Source organism: Schistocerca americana, chromosome 2 (genome assembly GCF_021461395.2).
Source record: "Schistocerca americana isolate TAMUIC-IGC-003095 chromosome 2, iqSchAmer2.1, whole genome shotgun sequence".
Taxonomy (NCBI): Eukaryota; Metazoa; Arthropoda; class Insecta; order Orthoptera; family Acrididae; genus Schistocerca; species Schistocerca americana.
Genome location: NC_060120.1, coordinates 921,747,445 through 921,773,937, shown reverse-complemented (window position 1 = coordinate 921,773,937; position 26,493 = coordinate 921,747,445). Strand labels below are relative to the sequence as shown.

Here is a 26,493-nt window from a genome sequence, read left to right as displayed (position 1 = left end):
CTTGAACCAAGGACCTCTCGCTTCGCAGCTACTCACGCTAACCACGGGACCACGGCGCTCCTGAGCTCACTCTCTACTTGATGTTGTTTATTTTGCTTATTTTTTCATAGTTCCACACAACTTCTTCCTGTTTTCCCGATTGGTCTGTGTTCAGTTTTTCAAGGCCTGTCCACTGTGCCAACTTATAACTAAATCTGAGGGGGGTGCGATGGGGAGGTTCCCTTGTAAGTCTAGGGCACTGATGATCTCAGATGTTAAGTCCCATGGTTCTTACAGCCATTTGATAAAAAGTAAAAGGCAGTCGACAGCCCGAGCGCCGTTTGCTAAAATGAGTCACCTACCATCAATAGATACACTTAAGACAAATTTCTCATACACTTCACGGAAAGGGATCATTGTGTGATGAAGCCAAAAACCTTTTCCGAATAGGCAGCTGAAGCCAACCCTCAGCGTCGTCCAGCCAACAATGTCATAAGCCTCTTCCTCTGCTTTGTTTTTTACTACAGCGTATCACTGTAGGCTCCATAACCATGTGCCAGCTGCTGGTGGTCCACTACACTAGCAGCTTTACCAGGACTTATCCACCAACGAATCCATCTGTAGACGGACCTATTGGAGGAAGAAATACTAATGGTGCAAGTTAATGATCACCAGACCTTGTGCCAGTGTACTGTATTAAATTACTGGCCTCTCCACAACGTCTCAACGACAGCGAGCGTTCGGATCATGGCTGTACCGTGGGTGAAGGCGTTAAAGTGTCTAGCCACCAGCCTGGGCAGAAAGCTAACTTCGTATCTTCACGTCGACTGCAAATGCGTAAAGGAAGCTGTGCGGCTCACATTTCTGAACCTGCTCCTCAGCCTTGTGCCCAAACTGTCTCCACAGTTGGACAAGACCTTATAAAAGTACGTCACGCGGCTGTGGCCAGTGCTGAAGTAGTGTTGGTAGAGAAGAACAAACCTGCCCACGGAATTCGTAACAGCACCGTTCCACCAGTTTTGTGAATGCAATGCTTTCACCATAAAGCAAGATTATTGTACGAGAAGGCCAGAAATTGTACCAACGTTCACGGATAACTGGCCAATAGATAAATTTAGCATTTTTATCTTCAAGTATTGTTTCTAGTGTTGCATACCTTGGATGTTTAGACTACAAGGATAGTATTGATTTAGGGAGCTCAACTACATCGCCGTCATTGACTTTACTAAATCTACACAGTTTTAATCTGCCAGGAAGTTTCAATTTATCATTTAGTTTGTGATTAGTAAGTCCATCAATCGTGGGAAACCGTCCTTATAACACACTGAACTACACTACTGGCCAATAAAAATTGCTACACCACGAAGATGACGTGCTACAGACGCTAAATTTAACCGACAGGATGGAGATGTTGTGATATGCAAATGATCAGCTTTACAGAGCATTCACACAAGGTTGCCGCCGGTGGCGACACCTACAACGTGCTGACACGAGGAAAGTTTCCAACCGATTTCTCATATACAAACAGCAGTTGACCGGCGTTGACTGGTGAAACGTTGTTGTGATGGATCGTGTAAGGAGGAGAAATGCGTACCATCACGTTTCCGACTTTGATAAAGGTCGGATTGTAGCCTATCGCGATTGCGGTTTATCGTATCGCGACATTGCTTCTCGCGTGGGTCGAGATACAATGACTGTTAGCAGAATATGGTATCGGTGGGTTCAGGAGGGTAATACGGAACGCCGTGCTGGATCTCAACGGCCTCGTATCACTAGCAGTCGAGATGACAGGCACCTTATCCGCATGGCTGTAACGGATCGTGCAGCCACGTCTCGATCCCTGAGCCAACAGATGGGGACGTTTGCAAGACAACAATCATCTGCACGAACAGTTCGACGACGTTTGCAGCAGCACGCACTGTCAGCTCCCATTAGACCTTACCACAAATTTCCAATTGATGCCTGATATGCAGGAGGGTATGCAGAACAATGGCCGCGATCATTTCTTACTCCATCTCAGTTTTGTCTAAATAAAAGCAGTAATCACTATGAAATGCCTGGATGCTTTAATTTTTATCTCAACAGGTGTATCTAGTGGAAGGAAAAAGTTTGTTTTCATCATCCTATAGACAGGCCGCATTTTTGTGACGAGTACATTGTTAGTAAATTGTTAGTAAATTGTACCTTATTGAAAAATTATCATAAGATGTGGATTATAGTAATAGTTACAAAATATTTCATGTCAACAAATTAATATCCCGATTAATGGAAGTTGTACGTAATGTAACATCATACACTGCCTCAATTTTCTTTCCTCTGCCATTCATTCGTGCAAAAACTACCTGTACAACAGTTTAGTTATTGATACGAACTACAAGTTTCTTATCTATATAAACGATGTAGGAGACAATCTTAGCAGCCGTCTTAGGTTGTTTGCAGATGATGCTGTCGTTTATCAGCTAGCAAAGTCATGAGAAGACCAAAAGCAATTGCAAAATGATTTAGATAAGGTGTCTATATGGTGCTGAAATTGGCAATTGATCCTAAATAATAAAAAGTGTAAATTGTAAAAGGAATCCGTTAAACTTCGGATACGCGCTACACCAATCAAATCTAAGAGCTGTAAATTCAACTGCCGGCCGGAGTGGCCGTGCGGTTCTAGGCGCTGCAGTCTGGAACCGCGTGACCGCTACGGTCGCAGGTTCGTATCCTGCCTCGGGCATGGATGTGTGCGATGTCCTTAGGTTAGTTAGGTTTAAGTAGTTCTAAGTTCTAGGGGACTGATGACCACAGCAGTTAAGTCCCATAGTACTCAGAGCCATTTGAACCATTTTTTTTTTTTTTTTTTTTTTTTTTTTTTTTTTTTTTTTTTGTAAATTCAACTGAACATCTAGGAATTCAATTACGAACAACTTAAATTGGAAAGAACACATAGAAAATGGCAGGAAGTGAAACCAAAGACTGTGTTTTATTGGAAGAACTCTAAGAAGTTGCAACAGATGTACTAAAGACACTTCCTACACTACGCTTGTCCGTCCTCTTTTGAAGTACTGCTGTGCGGTGTGGGATCCTTACCACATAGGATTGACGACGTACATCGAGAAAGTTCAAGAAGGTCTGCACGTTTCATATTATCGAGGAATAGGGGAGAGAGTGTCACGAACATCATTAAAACAAAGACGTTTCTCGTTGCGGTGGTATCTTCTCGTGAAGTTTCAATCACAAACTTTCTTCTCGGAATCCGAAGCTACTTTTTGACGCCGACCTTTTTAGAGAAATCAGAGCTCGCACGGAAACATATAGGTATTCCTTTCTTTTGCGTGCTGTTCGAACGTGGAATGATAGAGAATTATTGTAAAGGTGGCTCAGTGAACCCTCTGCCAGGCACTTGAGAGTGATTTGCAGATTAGCCATGTAGATGTAGATTTAAATTTATAACTTAATGAACTAAGTAATGATATGAGGCATATTTTGTGTGGTTTAAATGCTTAGTATTCGCTTGTATGTACTTCGAACTGCGCGTTACACGGCGCTCATTCTCTTGTCACGGTTGTGTCAGATTGTTCGCCTATTAGCGCGATAGGCAGAAAGAGCTGTACAAACCGCTGTTATAAGCGGTTCTGCGTGCGGCAAAAATAAGTAATTTTAACATTTAAAAAACTCTTGCAGTACGCCTTCGCAGCTAAACTTTTGACAGTACATTTGTTTTGAAGTATTCTTCGCGTGTGAAAAATTTCAGGGTAAGATTTGACATATAGGATTGGACCGTTGCCTTGCAAGTAGCGGCCCTGTGCATTTACCTTACTTGTTCGCACCGTTTCCTGTACTGTCGCATCAAGTTCGGATCCTATTGTGTTTCCGCACTGGGTATATCGTAGTAGTTAAGCTTACAGACACAACTGTAAATACAAATATTTCGATCGAGGGTGAGATCGACATCAACCGCAAATGGGCACTAAAATAATTCAGAAGCGAATATCGACAATTTCTGCCAAACCGGGATCGAAGTCGGATTGCCCGCTTTACGTGAAAGGTCACCTTAACAGCTATCCGACTATGCTTCCTATCGGACCCAAACTGTCACCTTATCGAACACTACGAAGTAGGGTCACTATCCACTTACCTCATTTGCTCGCAGCGTATCCTGTATTTCCGCAAGAGACTCGGTCACTACTGTGCATCCTCACTCACTGAGGATGTCATGGCAGTCAAGCTTACAGATATACTGTATATGTGAGGTCTACGTTCTGTCGGACATCTGGTTTTTGTACAGCGGTCGTAAATATCAGTATTTCGACAGAGATTTCGACGTCAGCCGCAAGTGGCCGTTCAAATAATTCAATGAAGACAGTTAAAACTGAATTATTTCAATGCCCAATTGCGGCTAATGGCGGTATTCCTTCAAAATATTGATATTTACGGCTGTTGTATAACAAAACAGTAGTGTCTGTTCTATGTGTTCTATAATGCTGCGAGCAAATGAGGTAAATAGACGGGGACGATGCTTAGTAGTGTGTAGTAAGTGGCGAATTTGGACTGGGCGAAGAGCGAGCTCGAATTGCCGACGATTGAGGTGACCACACACGCAAAGTAGGAAATCCGTGTTCTAGTCCCAGTCCCTCACAAATTTTCTGGTTTGCCACTGAATTATTTCAGCGCCCAATTGCAGCTGACACCGGTACATCCCTCGAAATGAAATCTCGATTCTTAGATTCAAACTCTAGCTACCATGTTAGGAAGACGACTTCCAGGTCATGAACTGGGCAGACTGAGAACTAGGATCAGAGCAGTCGTTTACTATGGAAGCCTCTATTGGCAGAAACTGCCGCGACATTTGAAAACAGTCACTGTTCGGTTGGCCGTGGGCACTTCAATGGCTATGTTTCCAAATAGCCGATCGGCAAAATCACAGATCGTTATTAGCGACAACTTGTGTTCTCCGCCAATAAAAGTAGCTCTATACTCATTGAAGTTATATCATCATCTTGACGATTTCAAAGATTCCTTGGAATTGTTATTTCTTTAGTATCATACAACTAGAGGAATTTAAAACAATAAAATACGATGCACAGCCGAACAAAACAGAAGGAATCTTCATGGAATTATGCACTACTGGCCATTAAAATTGCTACACCACGAAGATGACGTACTACAGACGCGAAATTTAACCGACAGGAAGAAGATGCTGTGATATGCAAATGATTAACTTTTCAGAGCATTCACACAAGATTGGAGTCGGCAGCGACACCTACAATGTGCTGACATGAGGAAAGTTTCCAACCGATTTCTCATATACAAACAGCAGTTGACCGGCGTTGCCTGGTGAAACGATGTTGTGATGCCTCGTGTAAGGAGGAGAAATGCGTACAATTACTTTTCCGACTTTGATAAAGGTCAGACTGTAGTCTATCGCGATTGCGGTTTATCGTATCGTGACATTGCTGCTCGCGTTGGTCGAGATCCAATGACTGTTAGCAGAATATGTAATCGGTGGGTTCAGGAGGGTAATACGGAACGCCGTGCTGGATCCCAACGGCCTCGTATCACTAGCAGTCGAGATGACAGGCATCTTATCCGCATGGCTGTAACGGATCGTGCAGCCACGTCTCGATCCCAGAGTCAACAGATGGGGACGTTTGCAAGACAACAACCATCTGCACGAACAGTTCGACGACGTATGCAGCAGCATGGACTATCAGCTCGGAGACCATGGCTACGGTTACCCCTGACGCTGCATCACAGACAGGAGTGACTGCGATGGCGTACTCAACGACGAACCTGGGTGCACGAATGGCAAAACGTCATTTTTTCGGATGAATCCCGGTTCTGTTTACAGCATCATCATGGTCGCATCCGTGTTTGGCGACATCGCGGAGAACGCACATTGGAAGCGTGTATTCGTTATCGCCATACTGGTGTATGACCCGGCGTGATGGTATGGGGTGCCGTTGGTTACACGTTTCGGTCACCTCTTGTTCGCATTGACGGCACTTTGAACAGTGGATATTACATTTCAAATGTGTTACAGCTCGTGGATCTACCCTTCATTCGATCCCTGCAGAAGCCTACATTTCAGCAGGATAATGCACGACCACATGTACGGGCCTTTCTGGATACAGAAAACGTTCGATTGCTGCCCTGTCCAGCACATTCTCCAGATCTTTCACCAACTGAAAACGTCTGGTCAATGCTGGCCGAGCAACTGGGTCGTCACAATACGCCAGTCACTACTTTTGATGAACTGTGGTGTCGTGTTGAAGCTGCATGGGCAGCTGTACCTGTACACGCCATCCAAGCTCTGTTTGGCTCAATGCCCAGGCGTATCAAGGCCGTTATTACGGCCAGAGGTGGTTGTTCTGGGTACTGATCTCAGGATCTATGCACCCAAATTGCGTGAAAATGTAATCACATGTCAGTTCTAGTATAATATATTTGTCCAATGAATACCCGTTTATCATCCGCATTTCTTCTTGGTGTAGCAATTTTAATGGCCAGTAGTGCATGATTATGGACCCTGAGACATTGGCGACGGAATCTTACACTGTTCCTTGCATGTAAATTGCTCTTAAAACTTGATGATATATTAAAACTGTGTGCCAGACCGGGACCTTGAACCTGGGAATTTGTGGATTCGATCCGGGGCTGGCGCGCCTCTTCGAAGCCCAGAGAGGTGTGCCTAACACGCGTCGTCATCCGGGCGAGTGAAGTATGATTCACTATCTGGGCTCATAAACTGGATTCTGCCGGCAGCTCACTCCAACAACTGGCTGTAATTTGTAGTTTCAACAGTTCGGAGAGATGTCTCATCTGTTTAAGTATCAACTGAAGCTATTTCTCGAATTTTTGGCACGCCTGTCACTCCAGGTGACAGGTACATTACATTATCAAGAGTTTAAGTTTCTTTTTTGTAACGACCCCTTAAGGGGAACGCCCCTGAACGGGCTGCATTTTAGCATTATCTTCACCCTCACAGTGCAGCTAATCTATAAATGAGAGATAGCTCAAAATTTTACACACAATTAGGGTCATTAGTCAAAGCATTTCCTAAAAAATCATTAAGGTGTTTATTATATATTGGCACTGACGACAACATTGATAATAGTATAAAAAACGGAACACTATTTCACTGCGGTACCATTTTCTTTGGAACCACTGACTGCACAGCTTGGAAAAAAGAGTCAAAGTACAGACAACATTCACATAAGTGTTCCATGCCTCCAATTTCCTTCCCTGATGCTGATCTGTGAAAAAGGCAAGTAATTTATCTAACTATAACAAAAATATTTAAAAATGTAGCTCAAATATCACTGACATCATCATCATGTTATAAATTTTTCAGGAAACAGTAGGCGAGGGATGTAGAGGAGGTCATTCTAAATATCTGTACCAGTTTTTGTGAGTTAACTTCAGTCACTTAGGAGAAAAGTGTACCTGAATGATGAAAATTCAAGTTTTTGGTAAATCGCAAAACAAGATTTAAAGATGTATTAACTCACCACTATGCTCATGTAGAACATTCCAGCTGCGTACTCCAGTTGTCCTCCTGTTTCCTTATGCTCCACACTCTTTTTCTTCATTCTTTTCTTTATCCTTTGACTCCTTGGTAGCAGCTTCTGCAGCTGTCTCTGCTTCGGATATCCGCCGCTCATCAATAGCAGTTACAGCTGAAGCCATATTCCTTCCCGTCTGGATGTTCAATTTCTTCATAACATGATCCTTGAAATTGCACCATCCCTGAATGTTATTATTGCATCCATTACACCAGTCTTCAGCACTATCAGCCCAACAAATACAGATTTCGGTATTTTCTCCCATATACAGCTGTTGAAGCTTTCATTTGCATTCTGAGAGAGACCGTGCATACATTTCCTAAGTAGGTTTTTATTAGCCAATCTCCATATATAGGCCTAATTGCCTCCATTACAGCAAGTGGTAAGGAATGCTTGTGGGTATATTGTATGCCTGTGGCATTGCTCAACCAGTACTTGCACCACGAATCTTCCCCTTTTAGACACAAGCCATGCTGTGGGGTTTCATATGTTGACACTCTGTGAAACCATGTTGCCCAACAGCTCGTCTCATGTTCTCCAAATCTCCTACATTTCTCCTTATTGCTAGTCTGTAATATTCAGTCAGAGAATTAATTTCACTTTTTGTAAGACGACCTGGACCACCTACGTGTTTTCCGTCTGACAGTTTTTCTCCACTGAAGTCTTTACATAATTTTCTCAGCCAAGCTCCCATTCTTTTTTGTACATGCCCAACACATTCAAGATTTTCTATCACAGTGTCCCCATATGGTCTGTCATTAATAACAGTAGTGTGTCCTTTACAGTCTCCATCCCTAAGTTAGCCTACATACCTCACACCACGACTGACGTCTGATCTTCTAAAAATGTTTAGAACTCTTTTCGTTTCCATGTTTCCACTTGGGCCATCAAAGTTCTTTACATAAACATGGGTGCCAATGAATCTACTTGAACAACCTTGGCAGTGCTTTGTTAGACATTCATAATCTAGTATCTTACCAGTTTCAATAAATGTGGCAGTTACAACCCCATTCAGAGAAGTATGACCTCTCTTCTGCCAGGATCCATCAAATGCTGCTCAATGTCTGTTCTTAGACTAGGCTACTGCTTCTTCTGCTGCTCTTTTCATTGAATGTTCACTTACACCACATAAAGCATTATGTATTAATTTATTGTATCTATCAAACCTCAGTGTAGGTGGAGGCAAATCCATCACTGCACAAAATGTCTGGGCAGCTCTCCTTCCTCTTCCAATATATCGTATTGCATCAGCGAGCTGAATATTTACATTGTAATGCCGACTATCAGTTACTGGCGATGTCACAGTATCGCTGTGCATCTTACACGAGTTACAGGCAATTACTAACCGACTTCAAAGGCCCTTCCTTGCTGAAATGTCCTCAGAAACGTCAATACTATCTTCACAATTGCAGTACTCACATTTCACAGCAGTCTTCAAAAGTCTTGACAGCATATTTAGGTTCACAGTAACATTTCCGTCGTTATTGCTTCTCACAATAATACTAGGTTTGTTCTTATTACATTCAGAAAGCGAAAGTTTACATCTAGAAGCACTGCCAGTAAACACAGTTTCCGCAGGCGACTTTTGAAGTTAACTGATGTGTATTATTTGGTTGTGTTTGGAACTGGTTGCCGCGAAACTTTCGTTTGGGGCTAAATTTCTTTACTTTCGGCATTTGTAGCACAGGAAACACACACACAGAAACAGAACAACACACAATAACTACAAAACGGCACGTGGATGAAATTCCCAAATCATATATTCTCAGATCTTTGTTTGCATTCGAATCATAACCTTCTACATAAGTTTGTACATTGGTTCCGCGAGTCAGTGCCTTCTAGAATACACCTGTGTTAGCGATCCGTAACTAACGATGGAAAAAACGGAAGAACAAAATAATGCATCACGTACTCTGACGCACTTGAAACTGACAGATGGGTATGGCCCCTGTGCATCATTACATTCAACCTCAATTTTGGAACGAACGGAAAATGATAATGCCCATAATCTATACATTTCTGAAATCAGCATGAAATTCTCTTTTCTTCAAATTTTTGGTCATTTTCACGGGAATGTCCCCTTAGAATCTGCTTTCTATGAACTTAAGTGTAGTATTCAAGAAGAACCTACGGGTTTAACCTTCGCTCAACAACATATTAGATACTCAAGATTTCCGTTAGTGGGGTTTTCTACCTCCACTACAATCCTTAAATAATCAATGACAGTAATTGCAAACAGTCATTATTGTCTGAGGCAGCAAATTAGTGAGGTGCAGCATGTCAGTGAATGTGTCATGCATTCTTGTGAGTCAGTTCTTTCATCAGTTCTTTTATAATGTATTGCAAGTAAGCCACTTTTTTCCCTGGTAGTATTACGAAGTATGAATAATAACTTTTAGATAACTTGTTTATTTATTTCTTCATTTAGTAAATTTATTTATCCTAATTATCATACAACTTTGAACATTTTCATTGATCAACGTTAATTGCTGAAAGCAATTTTATTTTTTATTGTTTTCAGAAGAGTGCTCGATGACGAGCAGCTGTTGAAAGGGTTGGATGAAGAGCTTACTAATGAAAATCGTAGGTATCTGGAACTAAGCTGTAAAAGTAGTCATCCAACTTTCATCTATTCCTTCGCTGCCCACGGTTCCCACTGTAAATGGAGAGTTCTGGAGACATTGTTTGTACAATGCGTGTGTGTGTGTATGTGTGTGTGTGTGTGTGTGTGTGTGTGTGTGTGTGTGTGTTTTATGCATTCTTGTTATTTCCAATAATCCCCTTCAGCCCGATTCCTACTTCAGACGTACCAGTTACTTTTGTTCCCTACACTTAGATCCTCCAACCAACGGAGACCCAATGGAGACCATCTCCTCGTTCCCTCTTCCTAATGAAAACAGAAAAAGTACAGAAGGAGATGACTAGGTAGCTTCCAACGATAAAATAGTAAAGACAGCAGGGGAACAAGTAGTCAAGCAGAAATCTTTCAGTAACACACACAGCAGTGAATTTGATTCATAAATGGAGCAAATATGAAAATGTAGCCACAAATGAAAAAGCCAAAGGAATAGCAGACGAATCAATACTTTGCATCAACATTTAGTTTAAAAAAAAACTTAATGCATAGCTTGTTTGCTTCCAAGACTGGTAGGTAGGCCCAGTAGGGCCAAGTGACCCAAGTGGGTGCTTACAGCGCCGAACTGAGGCCAAATTTGTGTACCGGGAGCATCACTAACAATAGCGAAAATTAACACAGGTCAAATTATACGAGTGAGGGGGCAGGAATGAGGACGCCAAATGATACACAAATGGCCAGGAAAAATTGTCCTCGAAGTGGCTCTGCTGGCAAGTTAGCTAGACCTGGATCCAACCCTCGCAGTGGTAGGTTGACTGGCCACTCTGAACTCCGTTTTCAGGTGGTTTTCCACAGTCGTTTAGGCAAATGCTGGGCTGATCCCCACCTCCGCCTTATAGAATCCAATACACAAAAAATACGCTAAAATACACAACAAAAGTGTACACGACTCACATACAGACACAGAAGTTCGTACAGCTTCCCTCCATTACGATTATTGAAGGCTTTGGCGAAAGGAAAGGCATCCAACAACAGTATTAAATAAAAATAAATTTTCTAAACCACGAAACAGCGGACGCCGCATCTACATCTACATCTGCAAGGGCAGTCAAATGAAAAACGAACACCCGCCACAACGGGACCATAGAATGGTTCAATTCAAAAGTAATCAAATGTTCAAACGTGTGTGAAAGCTTATAGGACTTAACTGCTAAGGTCATCAGTCCCTAAGCTTACACACTACTTAACCTAAGTTATCCTAAGGACAAACACACACACACACACACACACACACACACGTGCCCGAGGGAGGACTGGAACCTCCGCCGGGACCAGCCGTACAGTCGATGACTGCAGCGCCCTAGACCGCTCGGTTAATCCCGCGCGGCTCAAAAGTAATCATTACACGCGTTAAGACATTTATCCCTCTGGGCGAAAAGAGGATCAATTCTTATTTCGCATAAAGCGATCGACCACTGACGGATCCACGACGGCACCCACTCTTGCATTTCCTTCTCCGATTGAAACCGACGTCCACGCATGTATATCTTCAAGTTGCGAAAGATGTGAAAAGCACACGGTGAAATATCTGGGTTGTGGGGAGGACGTTGCACTGTTTCCCAACCAAATCGCTGAAGTGTAGCAGTGTGGAGGTGGGCGATATCGTGCAACAGGGTGATTCCGTCCGACAGCCCGAGGGCAAACGGCAAAGCAAACAGTAGGAACATACCACATGTGCCTCGCCTAAGTTCCGGTAAGGCTATGATGACCGCCTTACTCGACTGGAGGGCCCCGTGCTCATCGGGTTCCTCGAGTGTGAAACCACAATCAATGCGCAGCACTATGAAGACACTTTGTAAAAACTGCGGCGATCCATAAAGTCAAAACACCCAGGAATGCTGTCAGACGGAATCATTCGGCTGCACTATAACGCCTGCCCCCACACTACCAATCGTATGAATGATTTGGTTGAAAAACACTGCAACATCCTCCGTACAATCCGGATATGTCACCCAGTGATTTCCACATCTTTGGTTACCAGAAGAAATACGCACATGGCTGCCCGTTTCAGTCGGACGAGGAAGCTCAAGAACGGATGCGGTTTTGGATGCAACAGTGGCCGACCGCGTTCTTGGAAACAGGAAGTGATCGTCTCGTCTCCCAGTGAGATAAATGTCTTAATACCTATGGTGATTATTTCGAATGGAACCATTCCACGTTCCTGTTGTGGCGGGTGTTCTGTTTTTTTCTTTAACTATCCCTCACACGTCTACACCTATACTCTGCAAACAATGGTGGAAAGCGTACGTAAATACTACCAGTTATTAGGGCTTTTTCCCGTTACATTCACGTATGGAGCACCAAGAAATCCTATATCTAGTCACAAATCTAGCTTGACCCATATGAACATAATTTATATAATAAGTATTTATGTGTTACTGAGTCAAATGCCTTTTGGGAGTCAAGACGTGCTGCATCCATCTGTCTGCCTTAACCCATTGCTTTCAAAATGTCATGTAAGATAAGTGTAAGTCGGTTTACACATGACCGATGCTTTCGGAATCCGTGGTGATTGGAATGTTTGTAATACCTCTTTACGTTTTACCTCAGAATAAGTTCTAATACTGCACAACAAATTGATATTGGGCAATACTTTTGTGGATCACATCTGTCACCCTCCTTGTAGGTGGGTGTGACCTGCGCTTTCTTCCAACAACTGGACACAGATTTTTGTTCGAATGATCTTCGGCATATTATGGTTAAAAGAGGTGCTTACTCAGCCGAAAATTCGGCATAATAGGGTAAACGCTAGTACAGAGAGAATACAAAAATTGGTGGACGTGAACTTGGGAGATGAGCAGTGTGTGTTTCAGAGAAATAGGTAGTCACTGTGTCCGCCTACTTAGCTGACTGGTAACGTGCTTGCATACTATGCAGCGAGCCTGGGTTCGATTCCTGGTCGGGTTGAAGATTTTCACTGCTCGTGGGTTGGGTGGTTTCCCCTGAAGTAAAGACTTGCAGTCCGGACGGGGCTTCCCGGCCATCAATGCAACACGATCATTTCATATGGACACTCGCAGGAAGGAAGGCAAGAAGGTTAGTTTTTAACGTTCCGAGGTCATTAGACAAGGAACACTAGTTCGAATTAGGGAGAAATGGGAAAGGATCTTGTTACCTTTCTCACAAAATAAATGAAGAAAGAGAAAAACATTTATTTTTTAATTCCACGCGCTTTATACATCCGAGTCTCGTATTTTTTATCTTGTTGCTACACATTCCCTGACGCATATTTGCATTTTAGACTGTTTTGAATATTTCGTTTATTGTTATACGTGCCTTCGAATGATCGGCGAACTTTCACTTCCGAGAAAGATGGATCAAGAATTTGCATTAAATTATTCTTAATTAATTGAATGAAGTGCAGCACTGCATACGAAATGCTGACCGGATTTTGGCGAATTTACTATGAGTAAGACAAGAATTAAGTCTGGTATAAACGTTTCAAAGAGGGTCGAAAAGACGTTGAAGACACTCACCACCCTTGACGCCCTAGCACATCAATTAGTGACAACGTTGTGGAAGAAGTAAAGAAAATGGTTCTGGAAAATCGCCAGATCACCATCAGAGAGACTGCTGATGATGTCGGCATATCCTCTGGCTCATGCCAAGCTTTTTTTTCTTTTTTAATGTTTTTGGCATGAAACATGTAGCAGTAGTTTCTTCCGAAATTATTGAATTTCGACCAAAAACTACGTCTCGTAGACATCACTTACCAATTGCTGAATGAAGTAGACAACGATCGAGAATTTCTAGCGGAGGTTGTAACAGGAGACGAAACATGGGTGTACGGGTACGAAGTCTAAACTATGGCCCAATCATACCAATGGAAACTGCCTGAAAAGCCAAGACAGAAAAAAATTCGACAAGTTCGATCACATTTCTAGCTTAGTCTCCTTCGATTACAACGTGACAGTCCATCATGAGTTGCTACCTTATGGTCGTACTGTCAATAAGGACTACCAGCTGGAAGTTGTGAACCGTCTGTGTGAAGCAGCCCGAAAAAAAAAAAAGAGTAGAACTGTGGCAAAACCACTCGTCGAAATTACAACATGATAATGCTTCAGCTCACACCTCAATGCTTGTTCGTTATTTTCAGGTGAAGAACAAAACCGTTGTATGGCCTCAGCCACCGTATCCGCCGGACATGGCCCACTGCGACTTCTTTCTATTTCGAGGTTGAAGAGAACTATGAAAGGACGTCGTTTTGCCACCACTGATGAAAGAAAAACAGAATCGCTGAAGGAGCTGAACAACGTGACGATAAGTCGCTGGCACAAGTGCATTGTATTTGAGGAGAACGAAGTTGATGTTGATGAATAAACAAAGGTTCTTTAAGAAAAACAAAGAGTTCCGCTACTTTCTAATGACACCGAGAATAATTTGCAAGCTTAGAAAATACTTTTGAAGCCGTTATCTGGGAAACACTCTCTCAAATTCTGAAATCATCAGGGACAAAAAGTAGAGAGAGAAAGGTTATCTACAGAAACAAGACTGCAGTTACAGTGGTCAAAACATATGGAAGAGCAGCAGTAGTTGAGAAAGAAGTGACGTAGGGTTGGAGCCTGTCCTCCATTTTGTAGCAAAAAAAAGCAACGACAAAAGCAGAAAAAAAGAAGTACATGGAGAAGAATTTAAAAATTTAAGCTTTGCCGATGAGAGACTGAAAGGACAGTTTCATGAAAACAGGTTACAAGATGTGCACCAGTAAAAGTAAAACAAGAGTAATGTAGTGCAGACGAATTAAGTCAGGTGATGCTGACGGAATTATAGTAGGAAATGAGATGCTGAAATTAGTTGACGAGTCTTCTTATTCGAGCAAAAAAATAACGGATGGGAGCATAAGAAAAGAAGATATTTACTGCAGACTGGCAATGACAAGAGAAGCTATTCTGAAAAATAGAAATATGTCATCATCGAACATGTATTTAAGGGAGTTTTTGCCTAAAATGTTCCAGGAATGTCCACTTTATTGCAGTGTTCATCCCAAGTTCGCCAGAAACCCTTTATCGAGTTACAAGACAATTTGTGAAAAACTATCTCCGAAAACCAATCACAGCGGGGAAAAGAATGTTGACATTGTGGCTAATGTGGCAGCTTGTAATTCCAACGACGTGCTAACGGGCGTTATGAAAGTTATGGACGTGCTCGAACATGATATCGGACCACCATGTTAAAACTTCTCCACAAAACCGGACAAAAGTCGTATCGAGCGGTCAGAAGAGCGGATGATAGAAGTTGCCAAAGAGGGTCGCAAGACCACCATGGCCACGAAGAAGATGGAGGAGGACTTTCTTATGGATCTGGAAGCACTTCTGTATGGTCCTGTGATTATTTTGCAACAAGTCCAGCAGGAGGGCTTCGGGAATTACCACCGATAACAAATGTTCCAGCTGCAGGGTGTCCTTCCACGAGCTCGCGGCGTTTACAGCGAGCCTTCAATGTGCAAAAAAAGAAATAAATAAATAAAATAAAATAAAAAACAAATAAAAAAATCCTAGAGACAAACGTGTAAGGAATAAAACCATATCATCACATTAAGCATTACTTTTTGTTTTACTCGAAAAAAAAATTACGAATATCACTTACTTTTCATTCGTTCAAAAAGGGCTACCATCTTACGACTTTTTGGACGTTTTTGCCTGGAGTACAGCGTTGTATGGAAGTGATACGTGGACGATAAACAGTACAACAACAAAAAATAGAAGCTTTGAAAGAGTAGAAAGGTATATAGAGTTACTAACGAAGAAGTACTGAATAGAACTGAAGAGAAAAGAGATCTGTGGTACAACTTGACAAGAAGAAGGGCTATTTTAATAGAATAAAGGATGGGAATAGGGATAGTTGATTTTCTAATAAGAGGGAAGTAAAGATATAGAGGAGACCAAGGTTTGAATGCAGCAAGCAGGTTCAAATAAATGTAAACGGCAGGAGCTGTGCAGACATTAAGAATCTTCATACCCGGAACTACGTTTGCTGTTTGTCTAAAGTATCTTTGTTAAATTAATACCTGTTTCCCCACGTCTGCATAACTTCAAGTATATAATTTATCGATTCTTGTTGACTGACGACTATAAAGCTTGCAAAAGTGTGTATCGTAACGGAATACTTGGTTTCGAAGGCTATTTGTGAAACTGGTTTTACGCAAACTGTCACTTTTGTTTTTTTCCCGCGAATCATTAGCAGAAATGTACGAATTATGAGACCTGCAAAAGGCTTAGTCCAGTCTAGCTGATGCCCAAGGTAATCAGCAAGAAGTGACTTACGCTGAAAGATGTACATATTTTCTTCGCCTATGATGTAAGATGTTGTAACCCTTCTGAAAGATAGTCGACAAGACTTAAATGAACTATCGAACGGAATTGATAGTATATGTAACATGTAAGACGAATCAAGAGGAAACCAAACTATTGCCAGAACATCAGAACTGGGAAAACCACAACAGTAAAAGAAAGCAAGATTACATCACATGAACGTACCAAAAACAAACTGGGGCAGGGACGTAGAGATTCAACAGCTAATGGGCTCTAGTAGTAATGAAATAAGAAAAAAGACTGTTGGGCTGTACGTCTGCAGCACAGCAGTGTACTGGTCTGAACAGTTAACTACGAGAAAACTAAAGAAGATCCTAGAAGCACTGGAAAGGCAGTACTGCCGAAGTATGTTCAAATTTAAGTAATGATAGTAAATGTTAAACACTTCGGCTCCTTAGGCCACCGTCAGACGAGAGCTGAATCTCGCAATCAAAAGCCGATTCGTGAACGAATAAATATAATTTTTAATAATGTTATCATTGTCCGCCAAGTGCCGACGGAAAATTCAGTTAACGTTAAAATTTAAGTGGACAGATGACGTGCAAGACGAAGAGGTACGGGGAAAACTCGAGAAGGAAAAATATACACGGCAAAAGTTGCGACAAGAAAGGCTACGTTAATGCGACACGTGCTGAGATGTAGAAGGATAACAAGTTTCACACTGGAATGAGCGTAAGAGGCGAAAACCTTTTAGCACCAGGTGAAGATGAGAATGTGGAAAACAAATTCTAGACGATTTAGGCATAATCGATGCCTAGAGGTGAAAAATTAGTAGGCCTACACGCTACTCAAGAGTAGGCGAATTACGTTTAAAAATTGCCATTATGAGGGGCTTCCAAAGACGTTCCCAGCGATACAAATGCAAAATATCGTCGAGATCTTGGCGGTATTTTGTTTATTGTAAATAAATATTAAAATGTTTGGAAGTTCTGAAAGCAGCGTTATGAACACTTATGAAATGGTTCCATACACTTAGGCTAAAGAATAAAGCTCCGTTGTTAAATATTTCTTAAGAAGGACTTTTTGTTCCTAGATGCCAAACACAACATGAATGGAATCTTGACAAAATGACTGATACATCAATTATAAAACATGGCAAAGTGTAACACAACTAATGAAATTGAATGTATCTTTTAGTATTACTATCTTGAGGTAAGAAAAAAAAATCGTACATCAACAGTCGCCATAAGAGGAAATCGTTCTGAACTAAGCAATATTGCTAATTCAGACATTCGTCTCTTTTAAATTTAAAACTATTTCATTTACTGCGACCTATGGAAAATGTACCTGTTTCATTATAACAAGATATATTCTTGGAGCTTAAAAGTAAATTGTCTTAGTGTAGGACCAGTGCGGAGATGTTGCGTAAATGAATTTTTTTAAAGTAAAAACTAATTATAATTTTAAGATGGTATTAACTTTCTTCCAGAAATTTTTTCTATGTAGACTGCTACGTGCTTCATACAGTTGAATCTCGTATGTAAACTGTTTTCCTCCAACCTGGTAGGTAACGTGTTCAGATTTCTCTTGTTTCGGCAATCCATCCTGCTACAGTTTGGCAAGAAACTGAATTTGGCAGATACAGACTTTCTAAACTCGTAGAAAATTACAATTTATTGTCCAACTTTCACCTGCACTACTTCTAGGAACGAGTAATGTGGACAACTTTTCTCAGGTAAGGAGACAACGGAAGGATCTCGAATAGATAATGAATACTTTTGTGTTTATCACATTGCTTCTGCTCTCCTACTGGAAAAAGGCAACAGCTGAAGTTGGTAATTTCAGCTAGTATCAAAAGACTTTAATCTTCTTGTAGTAGTGCCCTGAGTGTACAGTTCAAAGTTTTATTTTCGCGTTAATGTACCACAGTGCATCCGCGCTAACAAACGTAGGAGATGACACTATACTATATAATAAACCTTTTTTATGTTTGAGGTATTCTATTCCTCGTATGAAACTAACTTTCTTGAAAGTTTATTACATATGACCTATAGGCTCTAATTAGTGAGAACTATGAACTCTGTTTACAACATACAGCTCGTATTCCCAATTTTTTCACAAAAAGTTAGGTAAAACCTATCGTTTAAAGAGAAGCATATATGCAAATCACTCCCAAAACTAAGTTTATTGACACTTTAGTTAATCATCAAAGTTTTATGTTGAACTACTTGCAACAATCAGAAACTTCCCACTTATTGAACTCATAGGGTGCAACTCTTAATCGACAACTAACATCTTTAAGCTGAATCACTAAGCCAACAGATATTCCATGATCGGAACCTTTACATTAATTAGAGAAATTAACCAAATTGAAGAAGTAAAGGGAAATCCAGTGGTGTGAACTGTAATGCTCAATCCCAAATAAGGTATACTTACTACGGGAGAATAAAGCCAGTGTAGCTGGGGTGTATTGAATCAGTGCTTCTGAATAGCTCTGGGAACTGTACCCTCTCCTTGATGTCCCATACTTTGCGCTTCGGCTGGTAGACGAAGGAAGGTTGCGCCTCTTTTACTTCATCGCCCATCTCGTAGCTGTTTGCTCACCGACTGAACGCGCTCTCACTACAGCGTTTGTTTTGTAACCATAGAAACAGCCGAAAGGCTACTGCGAATCGATTGGCTTCATCAGTAGTACGACCGCGAGAGAACGACTGTGTATTTCGTTAATCTCCTACATTAGCGCTAGAATAGCGTACGTAAACAGTACGGAGCGGGTTATAATTTACCGCATAGATGAGTCAGTCAACCTACCTAAAAGTACATGACTTCCGATGGTGGGGTCCTCGTAGCCGTTACGAAGAAAACCTTTATTAGACTTCCATCCTTCTTTCCACGCTTCCTCAGGAATACTGACATTGCAACAAAACATCATCTTCCCATACAGGTCTGCGGGTTTCGTCGGGAGCCTGGAGCGTTGTCCAGTGCGGTATGGGCTGGAAGATTGGAAGTACTCTTGAGAGTATAGGAAAAGGCAGTGTAACAAATCGTGGAGTACTGCACTAGTAAGTATACTCTACAGTAGTTTACTCGTAAGGAATGAAGATAGTATGTACAAGTAATGAAAGTGTTGCCGCTGTGTATCCTGCAACCAGTTTCATACGAACAAAAGTTTTGGTAACATTTTTGGAAAACGGCTATTTTGGAAGCTACATAAAATCAGTGAAAAATAGTCTAGATCGCGATGGTTATTTTATTAGAACTACTGCTTTCGGCCTAGTCTTAGGCTATTTTCAGGCAGCACCATCAGCTGAAGCTGACAACTTGTAGAACAGTCATTTAACCTCAGTCGCTGAAACTGCTCAACGACTGAGTTAAATTAACATCGTCAACTTTAGCTGTTGGTGCTGTATGAAGCTGGTCTAAGACTAGTCCGAAACCAGTCATATTAATAAAATAACCATCGCGATCTAGATTGTTTTTTCACTGCTTTTATATTTCATACCAATAAACTTGAAAAATATGAGGAACAGGGGCACATTTGACAAAAATTGAGATTTTTTTATTGATTCCTTTACTCTTCTCCGATATCTAGAAGTACGACCATGTTTTGCAATCCTGAAACACACTAAAAGCTTCGAAATTTGTTATGATTATAGTGGAAAACGTTTTTCTCCTCAGTTTTCGCTGTTAATCTCATCACCACGAGTGGTCTAACGGGATATGCAATGTCTTGCGATTCCTTCCTGCATTTGGAGATTTCCTACGTTCCCAGTATCCAGTTAATGAGGTTTTCAATACGTCAATATATGCCAGGTTTCCGTATGTTACTGTTTGAAAGGACGACTGATTGAAACAGCGTTAAGCCAGTCGTTGGACGTGTGAATTAAAAAGTGCTATTCACGCATAGCCAGCTTCTCCGAATATCCTACAACTGGACCACACAACACGTGTCTAACCAACCATTTCATTTTTTACAAATTATCTAACTATCTAGACTCAAGGATTGATGATGCCTGTCTGCTACATGGAAAGCAGTAGAGTTTACCGTAAAGCTGCATAGCAAGCAGTAATGTACTGTAAACAGACTTCAAATGTAGGTAAGTATTTTCTCTAAAAATACCAACGTAATGAAACAAATTTTAAGGTGATTTGGAACTTCCTCTCACATTAAAACTGTGTGCTAGACCAGGACCTGCGACCTTTGCCTATTGATGGCAAGTGCTCTGTGCTCTGTCGACTGAACTATCCAAGCACGATACGCAACCCACCCCTCCCCCTTCACAGCTTTTCTTCCACCAGTACATCTCCTACCTTTCAAACTTCACAGAAATTCTCCTGCACATCTTGTGGTACGAGCACTCTAGGAGGAATGGATGCTGTGATTACCAGGCTTAGCTGCAGCCTGGGCGCTCTGCTTGATTTGAAATTTCCTGGCAAATTAAAACTTTTTGTCGAGTCAGAACTCTAACCTAAGGTCCAGAACACAGTTTTAATCTGCCAGGAAGTTTCCGATCAACGCTGCACAGTGAAATTTCATTCTGGAAATATTAAGGTACCAATAGAAGATACAAACTAGCTATTTAATACAACTTCGAAAGATCTAGCTTTATTTGCATTTGGTTAATGCATATCTTGACTTTTTTCACACCCGTGAATATTCTCATCCTTGGAGGGATCTCTGGAACACAATGAATGAATTAATTAATTAATTAATCTGGCTTGAGTGAACCTTGGTGATCAGTACCACTGTCACATTATTTTCATCGTTCCACGTCATTTTTGAAATCAGCGTTATCTGTCAGTGTATTTCTTCAGTACTCACTTGGTGGTTGCACAAGCCATCCTTTACGTTGTTGAACCTCACGGAATTGTGAACACAAATGCTGATTAGAAAAAGCGTGTCGCTTCAATTTTAACTGTAGGCTTAACATGTAGGCTTAAATGCAGTCGCTGAATGAAGGAATATTAAAATATATAATGTCGTTAACCTACTGTACGAAATTAGTATGAAAGAGACTGAAGATTATAAGAGCTATTTACATTAGAGCCGATGTAATTTCACCACGTAAGTTGTAATAGTTGAGCGCGCATGGGTGGAAGTGACGGGAACGTCAGAAGTTGCTCAACAATTATAAGAAGGATGGCATCTACAATGAGAAACCTCACTACGGGAAGAGATTATAAATTTGGGCGCTCCTATATGGACAACTGTCGTTGAAATCTGTTAATCCATTGAATGTTAAGAAAACTGCAACAATATAATCGATACGTAGTACTTGATACGAACTTTGATTCCACACATTAGGTACATGGCAATATACGGGGTGTTTCAGAGTCTTTGTTACTAGTGTCTATGGGTGACAGATCATGTTACAGGGAATAAATAACTTTTGTTTGAGAAAAACTGTTCACTGCTGCTTCCCAGCTTAGTATTTGAAAGCTCTGGAACCACGAGATTTCACCAAACCAGCTTATCAGGTGCGTAGCACACTAATTAACTCGGTAAACTGATAGTGATTTTCCGCAAGAAAACCACAAGAACGGGTGTCTCCAATCGGAGCAAATCATTTTAGAGGGGAATCAGGGGCTTCAGTTTTGTCTGGGCTACCATCCTTCATGTGGAGCATATGACTAGATGACAGGCAACACGCTGCATACAAACACTGCAGAGTGCCTATGCTTTATCACTTCTCATGTACATAATAAGTATTAAACAACGTTTGGTATAGTCAGGAAGTGTCAGTGAACAGTTTGTACATAATAAAAGTTATTCCTCATGACGTGATCTATCAATACAAGACGTTTACAGCAAAGACTTTAAAACACCCTGCATGTATGATTAGGATTACAGAACTGTACTAGATATCTGGCTTTGAGAATGCATAGTCTCTCGATTACCAGCCTTCATCATTATCGACAGTGTGTACACGTTACAGAAGGATGTGTTCCACACATGTGAGCAAATCCGGGGGCATTCAGGTGTGCTCACTCTAGTGTGTGATTCTTTGGGAAGGAAGGCAGAAAAAATGTGTAAGAATGTACGGCAGCCTTATTGAGCACGTCCTGTATAGAGTAGTTTTGAAGTCCATGAAACATTTCAAACAAGCGATGCAGATAAATGGCCGAGAACAACGTAATAAATTACGAAGTTCGTAGAAGACCTGCTCTCAATTTTTTTTAATATATAAATGCTCTACACGTCCATCCTTCATCGCACGACACACATCTAATCGATTGTCCAATTCTGCCCATACCCGACCCAGCACATCCAGAGTAAGAGTAAGAAGAGCAGTTGCGATGTGGTGTCGTAAATCTTCAGGGTTCTGTGACAGAGGAGTGTTTGATGTAACCCCACAAGAAAAATTTCCAAAGCGTGAAGACCAGCGACCGTGGTTGCCACTCGAGTAGTGCCTATCCAGCAACGTGGCAACGTCTCATTCAGATAATCTCGTACACAACCGTGGAAATGTGGAGGGACGCCATCTCGTTGAAGAATGAAATACCTGCCATCAGTTTCAAGTTGGAGCTTGAGTCAAAGTTACAGCTGCAGCATATTGAGATTGATGATGCCATTGACAGAAGTAGTAAGCATAGACTGTGTTAGAAACAGAAAACTCTTTGCACAAATTCTAGTACGCAAAAAGCTTTTTTTGTGTGTGTGGTTCACAGCCATTTTCAGCAACTGCACACATGTGTCATTTGTTACGTTATGTTTAGTCATTAATCTATACCAGGGAGAGCCAAAGAATTTCGCACACGAGAAGGGCTTTAGCTAGCATGCCATAGCTCTCTTGCCTGGCTGCGCACTTAACCCCACTGCCATGCTGCGCCGAGTATGAGCAGCTGAAGACGGACACACTGCAAACGCGCCGCATTCAACTGGCAATGCAGTCGCATTGCATACGACTTGGTTTCATATTTCTCAGCAACGTAGATCTGGCTACTAAATGTGGTGTCACCGCCAGACACCACACTTGCTAGGTGGTAGCTTAAATCGGCCGCGGTCCATTTAGTACATGTCGGACCCGCGTGTCGCCACTGTGTGATCGCAGACCGAGCGCCACCACACGGCAGGTCTCGAGATACGGACGAGCACTCGCCCCAGTTGTAAGGACGACATTGCTAGCGACAATACGGACGAAGCCTTCCTCTCATTTGCCGAGAGACAGTTAGAATAGCCTTCTGCTAAGTCCATGGCTACGACCTAGCAAGGCGCCATTAGCCTTACCTAGTTTGAGAGTTATCGTATAAATGTCTCAAGAAGAACGTTGTAAACCAACAAAGAATAAAGTTAAGTATATTCCAAAGCTACGTATTTTCTTTATAGCAGTCATAACGTATCCTGTTCCAGACTTGACGCCAGTCGGCGTGTGTGTACGCGTGCCTTTCGGCTCCCTTCTCAGTGTGGCGTAGCTAGCTTGTTACGCCACAACACTAAATACTTTTTGAGCGCTGACGACATAATTTTATCTGGCACAATCTGTCAGCATGCGGACAGACACAAGACAGTTTCACAGATTTTCGCACTTAAGATTGTGATGTAATTATGAATGACTTAGTCACACGCACGAGTTGATGGAAATACTTCACACGCTTGCAATCTAATTATGAATACGTGGAAACTCTCCTGGACTGTTTTAACACAAAAGAATTTATCTTTTAGACAGGAATTACACTGCAGAACAGTCAGCTGCATCTGCACATCCACAGGAGCGCTTTCAACTGAAACAGCAAAGGTCTCGAACACAGATGCAAAATTGGCGTCGTACTAAAAACGTTTAGAAAACTGCCCTTGTAATTGTTTCAAGACCACAATGACTTCTTCAAATCTTTCGTTTTCTTTAACACCAGTGAGCTTAGGCAAATGGACAGTATTTTTTTGTCCCATTCACAATGCGATTTTCTTTTTAAATGCATCCGCATAAGATCTTAAATAAGTTTTTTCTCTCCATGCAGTGTCTTACTGTGGGTAAACTGTTGCAACTGACAGAGGAATGATGCATGTGCTTCACAAAATTTACGTTTCGTACCATCAGTTTCATTGTGTATTACATGCTTGAGAATTTTGAACACTGTGCGTCTTGGTGTACACGACAATGAATCTCGACTGTCGATCGTTGTAATTTTTTGCGCTTTCATCGTCAACTAAAACTTTAAATTCTTTCTGCACTGTATTGTAATCTTATCCCATAGCAAATTTGCGACACCTGTCGAATATGAGGCTGTATATCTAGGAAGGAGTGCTGAAAGGTAATGCTTCCAATTTTTTTTCTGTTTTCAGCATCGGTTGAAATATTACACGTCATGCACATTACTTGCTCGACTTTCCCGCTTCGCTGACGCAACCTACAACCCTTTGCCGCTAGAGGGCTCTCAATTATAGGGTGTAACATGGCGGTGTGTAACGTAACTACGTTGGTGTGTGAGTGAGAAACAGCTCAGAAAACTGAAAGCACGATTTCGAATAGTTCATCTTGCAGCATCACAATGCCACACCACACACGAGCGCGGCAACAAGCCAACGCCTCAGGTTTACTGTCACTGATCATCCTCCACAATAGACTTGGCCACTGTTTCTATGTTTCGATACAATGTATCGATACGTGGAACTGTTTCAGTGTTTCGGAACGGCTGTGTTTCGAAACAGTGGTGTTTCATTCCGCCCCTGTCTCGGATAACCGCACCAGATTCGATCTCGAGCCAGACACAGAAACTGTATCGTTGTTTCAAAATAAGGCTGTTTCAGTCCACCTGCGCTTGGAACGGACTAATTGTATCGAAACAGTGATGTTTCATTCCGCTCTGTGTCGTACGAGATTCGGGCTCGGCACAGACACTGAAACACAACATAACACTTAATGAAACACTTTCAAGAGTGGCGAAATATTTTTGACAAGCAATAGAATGAAGCTTAAGTTATCCGAAAATAAAGCTGCGTTTCTAGCTGACTGTCCTACTACGAAATGGCGTACATCGGCTTTATAAACACTAACCAAACAATGAAACAACGCATACTATTCACATTCAAAATAATAAATATGTGAAAATCATTCGGTTAAATTACACTTTTTTTACAACGTACGCTTCTCTTTTCATGTACAGTAATCGTATTAAGAAACGCAAGTAAGCCTACAACATTCTGAATAAAAAAAGGCGTAGAGTGACAGTTATTAGATATATACATAAATTTGATCTAGGTATAATTGCAAGCAATCTGTTTGACATATCACTGATAGTGCAGTGGTGAACGGGAAGGGTTGGGAAACATGGTGACGTTATAGTAACGGTTCGAAACACCTTGAAAGGCGAAATTTTTTCTGTTATATTTTGTAATTTATTTGAATTATTTGGTGTTATCTGTGAGTCTATAGTCACTGTGCCTATTATCCACAATGATTCCCTTTGTGTGCATGGAAATTAGCAGGATGGGTATATTACCCATACTAACGGAATGTGGGAATCCCAGTAGCATATTCGTTGTTTCTACAGTTTGCTCCCACCTCCAGTTCCGTTCGTGGTGGTTCTTCTGTCTTCAGCTATGGCTGTCCTCAGCCAATTGAAAAGTATGTAAGTCACACAACACGAAAGCAGCGCATTTGCTGCAGGAAATACGAAACTGCCAAGACTCCCAAGTGATAGTTTCATACTTTCTGCGAAATGATTAGCGCTCTCGCACCTCATTTGTGTTTATATGGACATACTTATACAGTAGACACTCAAGATGATAAAATGTGTAGGTTTATTAGATTACAAAACAGGAACTGTTTCACTGTTTCGAAACAGCGTATCGAAACATTACATTGTACTGTTTCATTTGTTTCGAAACAGTTAAGTGTTTCAGTTTGCCCATCTCTACTCCACAAGTCTCGACTTCGCCCCATCAGATTTTCATCTGTTTCCAAAGCTTAAAGAGCACCTTCAAGGAATGCATTTTGATAGTGATGAAGCGGTAGTAGCAGAGGAAAGGTTGTGGCTTCATCAACAACGTCAAACCATGGACAGTGACGGTATCAATAAAGTGGTCTCTCGTTGGGCTAAATGTTTCGTTGCCGGAATGAGTGTTGAGAAATAAATATGT

General features: G+C 41.5%; 1 protein-coding gene across 1 annotated transcript in view; it reads right to left on the bottom strand.

The window, feature by feature from the left end:
• LOC124594549 overlaps positions 1–19,000 on the bottom strand; it is a 28,921-nt gene extending 9,921 nt beyond the window's left edge. The window contains exon 1 of the mRNA XM_047132921.1: positions 18,852–19,000. Coding sequence (XP_046988877.1) covers positions 18,852–19,000 — 149 coding nt within the window. The remainder of the gene's footprint in view (positions 1–18,851) is intronic.
• Positions 19,001–26,493: the final 7,493 nt, after the last annotated feature.